This window comes from Amblyomma maculatum, chromosome 1, assembly GCF_055883805.1.
Source record: "Amblyomma maculatum isolate TAMU_Amacu chromosome 1, ASM5588380v1, whole genome shotgun sequence".
NCBI lineage: Eukaryota > Metazoa > Arthropoda > Arachnida > Ixodida > Ixodidae > Amblyomma > Amblyomma maculatum.
In genome coordinates this window covers 322,527,204-322,543,597 of record NC_139344.1, presented here as the reverse complement: position 1 = coordinate 322,543,597, position 16,394 = coordinate 322,527,204, and the positions used below count along the sequence as shown (strand labels likewise).

The 16,394-nt window shown below is 47.5% G+C and overlaps 1 protein-coding gene across 5 annotated transcripts in view; it reads right to left on the bottom strand.

The window, feature by feature from the left end:
* Positions 1–16,394, bottom strand: part of Itpr (Inositol 1,4,5,-trisphosphate receptor) — a 127,269-nt gene that overhangs the window by 84,880 nt on the left and 25,995 nt on the right. For all 5 annotated transcript variants that reach the window (XM_084581514.1, XM_084581338.1, XM_084581430.1 and 2 more), the window contains exons 13-16: positions 14,517–14,672; positions 12,180–12,330; positions 3,232–3,352; positions 1,370–1,536 (exon numbers count right to left, since the gene is read on the bottom strand). In XM_084581514.1, the coding sequence (XP_084437640.1) occupies positions 1,370–1,536; positions 3,232–3,352; positions 12,180–12,330; positions 14,517–14,672 (595 nt within the window). The remainder of the gene's footprint in view (positions 1–1,369; positions 1,537–3,231; positions 3,353–12,179; positions 12,331–14,516; positions 14,673–16,394) is intronic.

Below are 16,394 nucleotides of genomic sequence, written 5' to 3'. Positions count from 1 at the left end.
AGAAGTTTAAGTAAGGTGATTTTTTTCTACATAACTTGATTTTTCAGACTACCCAATTTTTCTGATGTTTCGGCTGTCCCTAGAGAGTCCAAAAAAATCAGTCGTCGACTACAGCTACATTTCAGTGCATATTTGGCTGAATCGTACAAATATTTTATTAAAAATACTTTTTGAAGGTCCATCACAGTCACCTGTTTGTTTAAGATGCCAGAAGAGTTAATACCAAAAAAAAAAAGAAAACTTGCAAATGCATGGGCCATATTTTCAGAAGTTAAATAGAGGCATTGTACCATATTCTGTATATCCTGAAATATTTCTATAATGGTTTCCTAATTTTATACCCATGCCTTCTTCAGCTTCCGGTTCGTTTTCTCCCAAAAGTTCACACTCAAAGATTTTTTTCGAGTTATGTATGCTCGTTAGGAGAAATATGAATTGTGTGCATAAAATGGAAATTAAATAGCCATATTCTGGCATATGTTAAATTGAGGTTCATTAATTAAATTTTTCCAAGACCCCTCGGAATCACCTGTTTTTTCACAATCCCAAAAGAGTTAACCAAGCCATATGAACATGCCTGCGTGGCCTAGGGGAAGTCGAAAATGGCTTGGCCTCAGCCAAGTGGTAGCCAAGCAAAATCGGAGAAAAAATCTAGGCCGAAATTTGCACGATGGTGCCAACAACTATTTGAGGCACAATTAAACATCCCCGGAACATGACATCCAGAAATCCTTATGATGCACATGGCACAGCCATTCCACTCCAGAAAAATAAAAATTCCTGGGTGTCCGACAATTTGGTGCCAGGTCTCGCTGCATGTTACTTTCCACGCTATCTCCATGTCACTGCACAATTTGCTTCTACCGGTCAGAGAGTGACAAATGGAAAGGACACTGATCAGAAAACCAGACGAGGTACAAAGAAAATGGTGTAGCTATTTACACTGCACCTTGCTTTGAGATTACGATAGCAATGCAACTCAAGCAATAAAGAAATATGGCATTTTTATCTTTTTTTGAAAAGCAATTTTGCACGCATGCAAAGGTGCATGCATGGACACACACACACACAGATAATACACTGCAACTCTTTCGTCGATCTTTTCTATATATGGACTATACACCACTTATGGAGACCATTCAAGCCCTTAAAGGTTGATATGGACGCCGCACAATAAAAGCACACTGCCACCGTTTCGCCTACTTTCTTTATTCATAATTTTTTTACTGACGTTGCTAAATAAAATGCTGACCAGTTTGTTCTTTATGTTTGTTGTCATTAAGAGTTTGCTAACTCTAAGCGTAATCTCTATGTTATATAGAAGCACACTACCCCATAATCCCAATTTTATATAGAAAGGTACACTTGCCTGCAAGATCTCAATAATCTTGAGCTTGGTATCCATGACCAGAGTGTCCTCTGCGGCACTCTTTCGGGGTGCTGGTGTGGGTGTCTTGGCCAAGGAGTTGGATCCAAGCACCATGTTGGTCACAACTGTACCAACATCTCCTAGGGACTTCAGCACGCTACCCTGGGCTGCAAATGCAATCCCAACATTTCTGTCAGAGAGTCTACATTTATAAACTGCAAACTGCCTGAAATAAATTCAAGCAAAAGAAGAAAAAACAAACATGCAACCGAAACCAGGGGAGGCTTAACACCTATAACCCTTTGAACGTGCAGTTCATTCCTTCAGATTAAAAAAAAAGACAAGGTCAAAGACGTTTCAGCTGCTTTCATGGTTTTCAAACAGGAAGAACCTGCATGCAACTGTACATGGAAAAGAAACATGAAGGATATACAATTTGAGACAATACGGCATTTTCATTGGCCTCAGCTTTTCAGGCACCATGCATCTATTAAACAAAAGCATTCCAATAGCATTCTGTACCAAAAAATGTGCACATGGCTTTTTCCACCAGTAAATGAGTAGAGATCTGTGATAAGATAATTCTTTTTTAATGACTCACAAATAAAGATGTATAGCTAATCTGCACCAGCAACCCAGCATACAACTCGCGTATAGTAAAGTTGCTCATTACAGGATAAAACTTCACTATACCAGTTGTTGGTGATGACACTGCTCTGAGGACCCTGTCTGCTTATTTGGCCATAAATAAGAAAAGGTTGGCCTAATGAAGTCAAGGAGGGAGCAATAATGAGGCCCCTGCATCCAAGCTGCTGCCAGGTGACGAATTCTTGTTGGCTTCAGTGCCGGGCAAACCCACAACAGGTGGTGAATATCTGCCTCAGTGTTTTGGGATTGCAAAAAGTATGCCTTGAGTGGGAATACATAAGCGTCGAAATTGAGGCCGCATCCTAGTGATGGCAGAAGTGAGGGCGATCCCGACCCGGATCCTCTGAAGTGCAACCTCCTGTGTACAGCCAGAAGCAAAATGAAAGGGAACACGGGAGCGCGTGGCTTCCGCGCTTTGCAAAGCGCTGCCACCAACACAAGACGAGAATGGGTGGCAGCAATGGTATGCTCGAAAAGAGCAGCCGACCAAGTTTACTTCGGATGCGTCTTTACCACTGATTCTTATCACCTGTAGGTGACAGCGCATTTGAAAGCGTGGAGGCCACGCGCTCCCATGTTCCCTTTCACATTGATTCTAGCTGTACCTATTCCTGTATTTATACTATATATACATGAGTTTACTATAATGAGGCTCTACTTACAATTCCAGTTATGGGCTAAGCATGTTGCCTTTGTTATTTTTATCCCTGCCTCCCTTTAAGTCTACATCGCAAAAAATTGTTCCACATATGTAGATTGTTCAGAGCATTTTATGCACGCAGTCCATTGGTAACTGTGAGGAAAATTGAAAGTTTGCACTTTCAATTAGGTCAAAGACTCAAATGCCATACACATAGATTAGAAACCCAGACAAAGTGTCACTCCTAGGAGCATCATGACCAAAAGCATAAACAAGCAAAATCCCAAGCCACATCATGCAATAAGACACGACCAGGTGCAGGTTAGCCAATCTACTCACACTGCGAGTCCTTTTCAGAGGCTAGTTGGTCAAAAAAACGAGACAAATATTAGCAGGACTAAACAATAAGCAGAGAATGGGTTTGGGCATGTTGTTGATTTGTTCTTAAGCTGGAAATAATAGCGCACAAAGGAGGACGGGACAAGTGAGTCTGTCCGTGTCCACTCACTCATCCTATCTTCCTTTACACTCGATTATTTACAGCTTAGACCACAAACTATGACCATGGTCTCACCATTGGCAATGGCAGCTTCAGGTACGCAGTCAAGAATATTGAGCAGAGTCTTGGTGAGGCGGAGGAGGTCACTAAAGCTGTAGAACCCAAAGTAGATGAGCTCTCGTGCAAGTTTTACCACCTGGAAAATAAAGAACAATAGAAATTAAATACTGTGGGGATTCACAATCCCCTTCCTCCATTATAACGCCCGCGCGTAATTAACACGTGCGATTACGCGCGCTGGCAGAGAGGTTGGCGGAGGAGAGGGCATGCTGGCCACCCCCCGCCGCCTCCCGGGCCTGCGGCGACGCTGCCGCGGACTTCCCTCTTTCCTGCCGGCGTAACCGGGAGACCTCCTCTCCCGTTCCCTGTCGAGGAGCGCGACTGTAGCAACTCGCTCGGGGTTCTTCGGCGGTTGGGCGCGCACGTGCGCGGTTCACAATCCCCTTCCTCCATTATATTGCCCGCGCGTAATTAACACGCGTGATTACGCGCGCTGGCAGAGAGGTTGGCGGAGGAGAGGGAATGCTGGCCACCCCCCGCCGCCTCCCCGGCCTGTGGCGATGCTGCCGCGGGCTTCCCTCTTTCCTGCCGGCGTAACCGGGAGACCTCCTCTCCCGTTGCATGTTGAGGAGCGCGACTGTAGCAACTCGCTCGGGGTTCTTCGGCGAATGGGAGCGCACGCGCGCGGTTCATGATTTCCGCCGAGGAGACCACCGCCGTCACCGAGAATCGCCCATTTGACCGTAGGCCCTTACCGCAACGGGATGTGAGCGAGAAGCCGTGTCAGGTGAGAAGACTCTTCCTCTCACCTCCTTGGCGCGCTTCCCTATTAGGTGGTTTTTATTTCACCCCCGTACGCGGCGTTCGCTCGCTACACGGTGGTTGTTCTTGATTGCTATTCCCTTGCCGTGTACTCGAGCACAATAAACTCTGTTCGAGTACGTAACTCGGTGTTTGTCCCCTCTGGCCCGAACCCGCCGCAGTGGCGATTTCTCGCACCGTGGGTTGGGGGTCACAGCTCTGTCTGCTAGGGCTGGCACGTCGGGGCTAGAAGGCGACTGTAGCGTCTAGCCCCCCCGTGGCGCATTCTTACGAGAATGAACTCCCATAAATGAAATTGTAAAATGTCCGCAATTTTTCGTTACATCTAGGTTTTCGTTACATGCAGTTTTCGTGTGATGACCCAAAAGGACAATGTAGAACGAAAACCTGATTAAGAATTTATGTAAGGGAAATCACCTTGAAAGTGTTTACAGTAAATCAGAATAATTCGAAGTCATGGAAGTAGTGAAATGTTTCGCGATCTCGCTGATAGCGCGGCGCAACTGCGGCGGCAACCTCCAGCTCCTCTGTGGCTCATGCGACGAGTCTACGAGGGAGGGAGAGTTCCCTCCGAGAACGCATCGAGAGCAGACGCGTTTTTGTAAGCTCCGGTGCCTCCCCCAGCGAATCTCAACCCGCCGCCCCAAGCGGTGCTCCAGTTCCCAGAAAACAGTCTGGCCCACCTCGCGCTGCCGCGGCTGTTCCCTCCGCCCGGCAACTAGCGCCGTCTGCGAGCCCACGAGACTTTGAAACTCACCAGCGACAGCATAGTGGACAGAGACCTACAGAGATGGAACCTACACCATTGATTTCCGAGACGGAAGCGCGATATAACTGGGCAATTGAGGCTCGCCGTGTCGCTGGATCCAATCAACGAACTGATCAGCAGGCCGCTACGAGCACACCTATTCTACCACCAGCCAGCGCAGCCACTTCGACGCAGTCTGAACAAGGCAAGTTCTCTCCAACTTTTGTGAAATGTCAAGCGCCCCTACCAAAACTCTCGCCACAAAATTTAAAAATTGTGTTTCAACCGGTAGGAGGCCTAGACCTAAGAAAGCACAACGGAGAATATATTCTTTCCTTGGTTACCACCGCACTCAGACTCCTAGCGGAGATCGTCCGAGAACAAGACGTGATCCGCATCCACCCCCGACACAATTCCTTCACCATCAGCACGCCATCTGAAGACCGAGCTCGCCAATATGTGCGGCTAGAGCAGATCAGAGTTGTCGACCAAACCTATCCGGTGAGGCCGTACATTGCCCCATGGGATAACGCCCTCCGCGGTACCGTATATATCGTATACAATGACATCTACGACCAAACCTCGGAAGAGATATTTGCCGAGATGAAAGCACTCAACCAGAGTCCCGAGTACGAGATCACCGATGCAAGGGAACTCGCACGTACGAAGTCCATTCTTGTCACCTTCGTACGCACCAGTACGGTCCCAAAACAGCTTCGCTTCTACGGAGCGCTATACCTCTGCCACCCTTTCCTCCCCAGGCTGAAGCTTGCTATAACTGCAGACGGCCCGGGCATCCCAGTGATGTTCGCATGGAACAGAATCAATAAACCAATTCCATATCCAATTCCAATCTATGCCAAAGGTGTAGTGTGACTCACGCGGTGGTGGACCCTCCCACGTGTGCACCTCTGTGCATCATCTATCAGGGCCTGCACTTCACAGGCTCCCGGAACTGCCCGAACCGCTTTGATAGACCGGGATATAAGAAACCAACCCCGGACCCAAAGACTGAGGACGCTGATGGAGAACAGCCACGCAGGTCCAGATGCAAGCATCGCAAGGCCTCCGAGATCTGGAACCATCAGCACCAGCGATCGCAGTCTTCAACCAGAAAGAAGACCGACATCTCCAAAACCAAGGACCGATCCCAGTCCTTCCTGCCTCTGGTTGACCAGCCTCCTCAGCCAGGAAATAAGGTGATATGGAGCCCGCGATCTCCCTTACTGATCAAAAAAAATCAACAGCTTAAAGAGCAAGTTCAACTGCTTACAGCGCTAAATCAATTACAAGCTGAACAAATTCAACAACTTACAACAACTTACAAAACAGATGAAAATGCTTACTCGACACCTTTTACCCGCAGAGGGTGCGCAACAATCTCAGACTCCCCCTCCCCCGAGTAAAACACAGCCGCCCCCTCTGCCCCCCCGAGTCCGGCCGTAGAAATACTCCCTCAGACTCGTCATCACACACGCATCCTAAAAGGAAGGCTACAAACCAAGACAATGTGCCAACTCAGACCCCGACCAACCTTGACCTTGTAGCCTCCATCGCACTTCTTGAGCAAAATATCGGAGAAACATCTGAATCCAAAGCTACTAGCACTAACACCTGAGCAACGAATCTGAAAGCGAGGATGGTAGTGCTCGAGCAGCAAGTCCAGCTGCAGCAGCAACAGCAGCAACAAATGCAACAACAGATGCAGCAGATCTACACTGCTCTCAGTACGCTAATAACAGGCCAGACCCCGCTTCCCCCGCTTCTCCACCCCCCTTACCACCGACCCTCAAAATGGCAGAACACTGACATAGTATTTGCGTGTGGCAGTGGAACTGCAGAGGCTTCCACCCGTAGCAATTTGCAGCTTCACTTACAGGCTCTCCCGACAGAAGAAACCCCTACTATCATCGCATTACAAGAAACAAAAGCCCCGGTCAAAATGCTAAACTACACACCGCACATGGTGTCACAATCTCAGCAACACAAAGTCGCAATGCTAGTGCATCCGAATTACACAGCCATGGATCACACCCTCGAAGTACAGGGTGTTGATTGTCTACTGGTCGAGCTGCTCCCCAAGGAACAAAAAAGCCCCAGCCTTTTCGTTCTAAGTCTTTACAGTCCTCCCAAAGCGAAGCCGGCCCCCTTAATAGAGGCCCAACAGCGTGCTCTACGCATCAGCGCTAGCCATCCATTAATGATAGTAGGGGACTTGAACGCAAGCCACTGCCGATGGGGGCACACAAAGAATTGCTTGAAAGGCTCACGTCTATGAACATTTTTCCAAAGAGAGGGTCTCACCCTGGTCAATGATACACAACATCCCACCCGTATAGGAAATACTAGAGTTCAGAAGAACACCTCCCTGGATCTCACCGTCACGCGGAACATCACAGAGTGTTTCTGGCTAAACACTTATAACTCCCTAGGGAGTGAACATTACATAATTCAGACCTCCCTCTCCTTGTCTTCTATCACCGCCCAAGTTAAACAACAACTCAAAATCACAGACTTGGACCGTTTTCAAGCTATTCGTGCTGCGGCCCCAGAGTGCATAGATAACCTACAAGACTGGCTGGCTGGCATCCAAGGTGACATTCACTCGGTCACAAAAGAGATGCCTAGCGTCCATACCGAAAACCGGCTTCTCCACATGTGGGAAGCACATTCTAGCCTGCAGAAAAGATGGCTGAAGAGCAAACGAAACCGGTCCTTAAGGCTTCGAATTTCTGTGCTTCTACGGAAGATGGAGAGTTATGCAAGGCAGCTCACACAACAACAATGGGGCCAGGTGTGCAATCGCCTCGCGGGAAACCTTGGCCTAAAGGATACATGGTGTGTCCTACGATGTCTGCTAGAGCCAGAGCAGACGAAGAATATACAACACAAAAACGTCGCCCGCGTTATTCATGGCCTTGATATGGATAACGACGAAGCAATTAGCACTCTTAAGGACACCTGCCTTAACATGGCACCAAAAACGCCCCTCCCACCGTATTTAGGCACCCCCAACCCAGACCTAGACGCTAAGATTGAGCAGTGGTAAGTAAGGGCAGCCATGCTACAACTCCACACAACCTACGCGCCGGGTGCGAAAGTCACGAGCAAAACTCTCAGAAACTGAGACGAAAATTCCATCCAAGCCATCACTGATCTGCTTAATGAACACTGGCGAGCAGGAACGTTGCCCCACAGTGGACGCACGCTCAGGTTACCTTCATTCCCAAACCCGGAAAATCCTTGGCCCTCTCCAACCTCCGCCTGATATCATTCACGTCGTGCTTGGGTAAATTATTCAAGCATGTCGTACTCAATCGCCTGCTCGAGCACATGCGAGTCCGCGACTTATTTCTCCACACTATGCTAGGCTTTCGCAGCCACCTTTCCACCCAGGATGTAATGCTCTAAATCTCAGAAGACATACTTCACCCTAGAAACTGCGAACAAGCCAGAGCTCTTCTGGCTCTTGACCTGCAAATGGCATTTGACAATGTACTACACTCCGCCATACTGGAAGCACTCACAAACCTGGAAGTAGGCGCCCGGACTCACTCCTACGTAACGGCCTTCTCACAAGACCGCATGACCGAGCTCAGGTTCGTAACACTGCAGTCCCAAACTTTCTCTCTAGGCAACAGGGGTACACCGCAGAGTTCCATGCTATCCCCGCTTTTGTTCAACATCACTCTCATTCCTATGGCTAAACAACTTTCACAAATACTGCATCTCTCCCACTCTTTCTATGCTGACGATATCACCCTGTGGACCACCATAGGAAATCTCGGAGACATAGAAGAGACCCTACAAGCAGGGGCTGACATGGTGGTGAAGTATGCGGCCACAGTGGGTCTCGCATGCTCCGCCGCTAAGTCAGAGCTCCTGGTCATGCACCCTGGCCCCAAGCGACAAGACCAACCACGGCTGATCGTATCCCTGAGTGGACAGCCAATAACCGAACTGCATTGGCTCCATGTGCTTGGTATGATCTTACTGGACAATGGCCTTAACACGGAAACCATATCCAAGCTCACGACAGCCAAGCAGCAAACAATTAGACTGATCAAACGCATAGCCAACAAACACCGCGGTATGCGAGAGCACGACCTACGGTGCTTAGTACAGGCATTTATTATTAGTCAAGTAGTAGTATACTCTCTACCCTACCTGTTTCTTACGAAAAGAGAAACAGAGAAAGTAGAGTCATTAATCTGCCAAGACTACCCAGGAGCACGCCCACACTGCGTCTCTTAAACATGGGAGTGCATAACACCCTCAGCGAACTGTGCATAACACCCTCAGCGAACTGGTGGAGGCGCACTGAATCGCGAAGATTAACTGTTCTCCATCACACCTACCGGCAGACACATTCTCTCCTCCCTCCAAATGAGACCGATTCGAACCCCTCCCGAGAAAACTCACCGCATACCTGCATCGATTATGGATAATCTAGATTTCCACCCTTTGCTGAAAAACACGCACCCGATTCACCACCAAGTCCGAAGAGAAGCCAGAGCTAAGGCACTGTACAGAGCGCATGCAGGGGACACGGATGCGGCTTACGTAGATGTGGCTGAGTACCGCAACCAACAGGCGTATGCGATCTCGGTTCTCTCGAGCTGCTTTGACCCAATCACCTCTAGCTCAGTCAGAGCACGCACCTCCGAGGAAGCGGAGGAGGTGGCTGTGGTGCTGCAACACTCATCTTTACTGACTCGAAAACCGCTTTTCAAAATTTTGCCCGGGGATGGCTACACGCAGTGGCTTACCGTATCTTGGCCTCTAGCTCAGGTGCTGCAACACTCATCTTTACTGACTCGAAAACCGCTTTTCAAAATTTTTCCCGGGGATGGCTACACGCAGTGGCCCACCGTATCTTGGCCTCTAGCTTACAACCGCCCCAACCCATACAATTAGTGTGGGTCCCTACCCATTCGGGTAACCCCGGTAACGAGGCGGCCCACAATGCTGCTCGAGCACACGTCAATCGAACGGCGGGTACCGTGGACCTAGGCAGTGCCAGGGACCGACTACTCACATATAACGAGATTACGCTCCACTACCGTGCCCAAAGACTGTGCTATCCTCTACCTCACCACTCTCTTACTAAATTAGAGCAGGTCACATGGAGACAACTCCAGGCTCGCACGTTCCTCTCTCCAGCACTACTTGCCCTATTCCACCCAACTCAATATCAACCTGAATGCTCCCTCTACAGGGTCCCGAAGGCTACATTCGAGCACATCATGTTTATCTGTAGCGATTTTCAACCACCAGCAAATGGGGCCTAACGGACCACGAGGGATGGGAGATCACAGTCTCCAGCTCAGACCCGGCTAGCCAAAAAAGGCTGGTCGACTGGACAGGAAAGGTCACTGCCAGGCGCCACCTGCCGGCCACCTGCAGGAATCAAGAGTCGGCCCAGACCTAGTGCTTTACCTTGTCGACTCATAAATAAAGTTTGTACCACCACCATCTACGAGGGAGCGGGGAAAGCAGGTGGAGAAGGAATCAGTCTGAAGGAGAGCGCATGCGCGCTCGCCCACCACTGTTGCCCCAGGAAACCGACTCTGCCAGCGCGCTCCACTGTTTCCGCTTCCGCGAGCAACCGCGTGGCAGCGATGAACGCGGGGCGCACGCTGCAAGCTCCGCGTTTTTTTTTTTTTTCAGTTATTTTTTGCCGCTTTTAAGCATGAACTATTGTAGTGCCATGTTCCGACAGCAAAAGCCGCGGAGACTGCTGCGTCTGCCAAGGAGATGCGGCGTCGGCGTTGAAGCGCGAAGCGCTGTATCAACTGCGGTCATTCGTTGCTATAGTAGGCGGTCCTCTCGCTTCAGTTCATGTTTTATCGTCTTGAAACTTGCGCGGTTGTGCCAAATTTCCAGTGACTCAGCACTAGCTAAGAGACAGTCGGGGCCGCGAGTTCGTTATATCAAGGTCGACCGCCGCGACATGTTCGTTACATGGAGTTTTCAAATACATGCACTTCAATGGGGGCGGCATTGGGGAATTGAAAAACTTCGTAATATTGAGGAATTCGCTACATGGAGCTCCCTTTGTAGCATAGAGATTTAACTCGCCGAATGCCGAGAACCTCGGAGAGGCACCATAAATTAACAATAGACGTAGCTTCAATGAAGCATTGCATTTGTGTGGCTGTTTAGAAGGACCTCCCCCTTACCCTCCCAGACATATGTGGGTTCAGGAAAAGAGCTACACTCGTCGAATAGGAGATGGCCCCGCACTTCGCTTGTTTTTGAATCACTGAGTATAAAGCTTGGCAGCTCCAGTGCTACCTATATACTCAAAAACAGCACTACTAAATTATGCTAGGGGCAGAGTCCATCCCGCCACCTACCAAATACTGACCCAGAACGCCCCCTCTTCTTGCAGCACTGAGCTCATCTGGGTGCCTATGCACTCTAAAAACCCCAGCAATGAGGCGCCGCCAATGCTTTAGATCGAGTGTCTATAAACCGGGCCCATGTGGACCTCATGAAGGGCTTCTCAAAAGAGCATGCATGTACCTGAACTCATCGCAAATTCTCATATCAAAAGGCCAATATACTCATCCCTCACTACCAGGGAGCAACACCTATGGCGCTGTTTGCAAACATGGACCCCCCATACCTACCACCCTCCCTTCTCTCTCCTTACCAACCCATCCACCTTCCTGCCCTCTGTGCAATGCACAGAAGGCAAACCCGACTCATATCATTCTGGCCTGTACGGCGTCACCTCCGCCTGGCAGTCTGGTGCCACTCCAAGCATGGGAAGACTGGGAGACCTCACTACGCTCCACGGATCTGGCAACGCAGAAGACCATTGCTAGCTGCGCTGCCAGCATCATGAACCATTCAGGCATGAATGTTCGAGTGTGGTAGGGTCACACTAGGACCCAAGATGCCTGGAAAGCCCGAATTACTCTTTAAGATGAAGATTTTGCTGTCTGCTGCCTCTCCAGGCCATATTACGTGAGAAAACTGCAGCAGTGGGGAGAGCACATGGTGTGAACGCTTTCGAGTGGAAGTAATAAAGTTCACGCCGATAACGCTGCTTTGATCAGTGAAGATTTTTCTTTGTTTACTTTTTCAACTGTTCCTCACTCCAGGCCTCGCAAAGTGGTATCTGCATATACCTTGTATGCTGGAGCACTCCTACACTCACTCAAGCATGGCTTCATGACTTCATTTCCTCTTGCCTCACTGGTTGTCCCAAGAGACCACCCTAAATCTCGAGAGATGCAGCTCACGCTACAAAATAGATTGCAACACAGCTTGATCCATGAGCAAGCATGTGCACCTTCTTGTGCCTGTTCAGAGACCATATGAGTTGATAACAGCCTCCGAAATGTCAAACTCTCATGCGCATGGGGCAGGTGTTGGGACATACCTCAAAAGTGAGCTTGTTCTGCTCCCGGTCAGCGAAAGACCAGACGTGTCCGACTACATTGCAGAGATAGTCCTCAACAAAGGTGATGGTCGGCTTGAACTTGCGTTGCACTGCCTCCTTGCCCAAGTCAGGATGGCGATTCGCATCGTAGCTGCATGATGACAGCCACTCTCTTAAGGTGGCCCGCTTGCACATATTTTTTTAGACAAGTGTGCAGTGAAAACTGGGAAGCATCACGTACAAAAAGTGAGCAACAAAAAAAAGGTATAATCTGAGCCTAGCAGAATTCAGAACATGACCAGCTCAGTCAGTTCAGTTCAGTCGTTCAGTCGTGTCCGACTCTTCGTGACTCTATGGACCATATCACGCCAAGACTGGCCATAGGGTTTTCTTGGCAGAAAATACTGGAGTGGGTTGCTATTACCTTCTCCAGTGGATCACGTTTTGTCAGAACTCTCTGCCGTGACCTGTCAGTCATGGGTGGCACTACACAGCAGAGCTCACAATTTCAGAAGATGACCACAGTTGTACAATTTAATGACTCTGTAAAATCAAATATAGTCAAACTTACCAAAACACTAATACCTTTCAAAATTTTACAATACCAAAGATATGCTTCAGATAACATTTCAGAGCCCATTTTTAGGTGTTCTGAAGAAGTCAGGAGCCACACCTTAAATAAATCGCTTTAATGTGCTCCTTTAAAGTAATCTTTGTAATATTAGGTCACAGAATTAAATCACAAAATTAAGTGCTAGATGCTGAAATTAAGCATAAAACAGAGAAGCAATAATGTTTTCACCCGACTCCTTTGCAGCTTAGCCTTTGATTTCTCGCTTAACTGAGAGCTGCACTCAACCATGACCTACATTAAACATGGGATCTAGCCATTGATTCACATCAGCAACGAACGCTGAAGGTATATTGTTGCATTAGTGACAATAAAAAAGGAAAAAGTTATTTTATCACGCAAATAATCGGCTCATATTTGCAGTCAAATAGCAACAGTATATGTGAAATAAAGCACCGAGTACAATTTTCTGTTTATAAACTTCACCACATGTAATATCGGGTTCCTCACTGGCGCTAACATAGCCTCAACAAAACTACTCAACCCACTGCAATTTATCTCTTAATGTGAGAAGAGGGCCTTAAAGAAAAAAAATGATGACTGCGCCGCCACCGCCGCCACCGCCGCCGCAAAACGCAGAAACGGGCGCCTAAGAGCTGCGCTTTAAAATTAATAATATCAAAACTATGAAATATTCAAGGAATGTGCATTTTTTGTGTGATGATGCTAAATTTATCATTTAATACCGTGCAAGACAAGTCCTTATTAATGTATATATGTTTTGCAAGATTTTTGGCAACAGCTTAAAATCCTATGCCAAAAAACTTGCATTTTAAAATGCCTGCAGCTAGTTTCCCTCGGCATCAATGAATGCAATAAAGGTAAAAAAATTTGAAGAAAAGTGCATTTCTATTTCTGAAGCGGCTACATGAGGTGAATCCTTTGTGATATACAACATTTATGAGTACAAAATTCTAGCCAAAGTGCACATTACAAATTATATGGGCACCTATTTTTTCCCCAGACCTCAGCAGGGATGCAAGGACCATAAGAAGTACCACATGTGGCAAACAGGAACAAGGGGGAAAAAAAGCACATTATGATCCACACCACTCTACCAGCTTCCTACAACCTCTGCAACAAAAACGTCATTGCTGCTTTTCACACAAAGGTAGACTCCTTTCCTTGGGTATCACTATTCACAAACAGCGGCAGAAGAAAGCCGATGTTGCATTGCTGCAGCAAAGTTGCTGTCCAGGTTTGGGTTTCTTGTTGTCTCTCGTCAGATTCTCCTCCCCCTCTTTACTTTGACTCCAACCAGCAGGGCTCGTAACATTCTACTGTGATATATATGTCGTAAGATGCATCTGGAAAATATATGTCCCTCTAGTCTCTGCAATACTTTTTTTTTTTTTTTTTTTCATACTCGAAAAAGCACAATGAGTTCACGTGAAAGCTGCACACCTCAAAAGCACATAAGCAAGGTATGGGGTACTCAGTTCAGTTCAGTCATTCAGTCGTGTCCGACTCTTCGTGACCCTATGGACCATATCACGCCACGCTTTCCGGTCTCTCACTATCTTCCTAACATCACATAACTTCATCTGCAGCGCCTCGAGGATGCCATCTAACCATCGCGTTCGCTGCCTACCCCTTCTCCGGTGACCCTCAACCTTTCCCAACATCAAATCTTGCTACTATAGCTCCCCAAGAGCAGGCAGCAACATTAAGGATGCAAGAGACTAAATTGACATGGCACAACTCACTCTTGAATGGAGAGTTGTTCAGGGATATCCGACCAGAGACGTGCATACTTGACTGGTGTGATCAGCTCCTGCGGATCCCTGTCCACGTGCATGTGCAGCATGAGGCGGCAAAATGCTGCCCTCAACTCATATGGCAGGTTTTCATCAGCCATGCATCTGTAAGAATATCCGGCAACATTAAATGACAATTCCAGTCATTTTCTGAATGCCTCTTAAATGATAATCAAATCATATTTCTTATAGTTCCCTCTCTAGCGTGCAAGAACAGTTTTCCAATATATCGAATAGAAATGTTTCAAAAGAGCAAAAACCAGGACACAGAAATCGAAAATGGGTTATGACGAAATGATGATGACAAAATAGACCATCCAGTGACATCATGCATACAGCCACAAAACCTATTGTGTGTGCACATTGCTTGCCTAAATCAGCAACTGGTAATTTCAGGCTGGGTCCTTTGTCTGAAATGACTGACGGCAAACTCGAACTTCTGTCCTCCAGCAAAAATGAAGCGAATATCAGGCAAACATCACACATACAAGGTTGCACACAGGAGGCTACAAAATAGGAAATTTTAATATATATTCACAAACCACAGCGCACTCGAATCGGAAGTTACTGAAAGTGACACAACCTTAGAGCTAGTGCTGTGCCAGTCCACCAGTGTAAATAAACAAGTGCTTCGTTCTGGCTATTCGGGCAAAAGAATGCTACTAACAGCCAAGTTGAACCAGATGCAGACTGGTACTGATAATCGACCTGAAGAAGAGAATAAAACAGCGCAATGCAAGACAGGACTAGAGAGGCACAAACACATGCTCTGACTAGTAACCAAACGATTTATTGCTACAGGTGAGCCAGCATATAAAGAAAATGACACAAGTACGACATGGACCAACAAGCCCATATTCGCCCTCTTCTATATTTGAGCTCCTAGCTACCGGCTCATGCGCTGCACCTTTCCTCTTAAGAAGAAGCCAACATCCAGACACAAAGGAAAGCATAGAAGACCTTTTTCCTGATAATCAGTATGAAGTAATAATGTAATCGTGAAGGTAATAAAAAAAAGTAGTGGTGAATTCAAACCCATGGCCTCCGAATTCTGCGTCCCATGCTCTACCAATTGAGCTACGGTGATGGTAGTTTAATTTTCCACAAATTTCTTAGGTATTTATGTTACATGTAATCTACCCTTAAGAGAGTTAGTCAGCACCACCCTCCTCCATAGTGGCGCACATGGAATGTCCTGCGAAAAATCCCTATGCTTTTCATTGTGTCAGTGGCTATTGATTTCCTTCTCATGTTTATCAAAAATGAAGTTCCTTAACAAGAACTTAGGATCTGGCTGCCTTGACATCATAGGTAGTGTAAGAGGGTTTTTACACGGAGACCGCGATCCTGAAGTCAGCGCTTAGGAAACGTGTTCAGGGAACATTGGGCCACTTCTCTCAGCGACGATAAATGAATTTGCCCATAACCGAAGACCTATATTTCTGACTCGCAAGGGACATCGATAATGTCCAAAAAATCATATTTTGTAAAGAAAACCCTTTTCATAAACATAACTTCAATTGGCGCATAATGAAGGAAGGGGTTCAGCAGTTCAGTTCAGGGGTTCAGTTCACTCATTCTGATACTTGATTGACTCGCCATGCAGAATTTACACAGACAACGGGTGGCAACTGGCGTTCGATGGCTGTACTGCTGTCGATATGCGGCAAGCGAAAGCACGGGCTCAGATGAAGTACAGACACGAAAGTGAACCTGCCATGACAAATTCGCTAAATAGTCGCGTTTTGAGGATGCTTCGCCACGTAGTCCACACAGTCCATGCGGTGAAGCATCGTCAAAACGCGACGGGGTTGTCTGTGAAAAGGA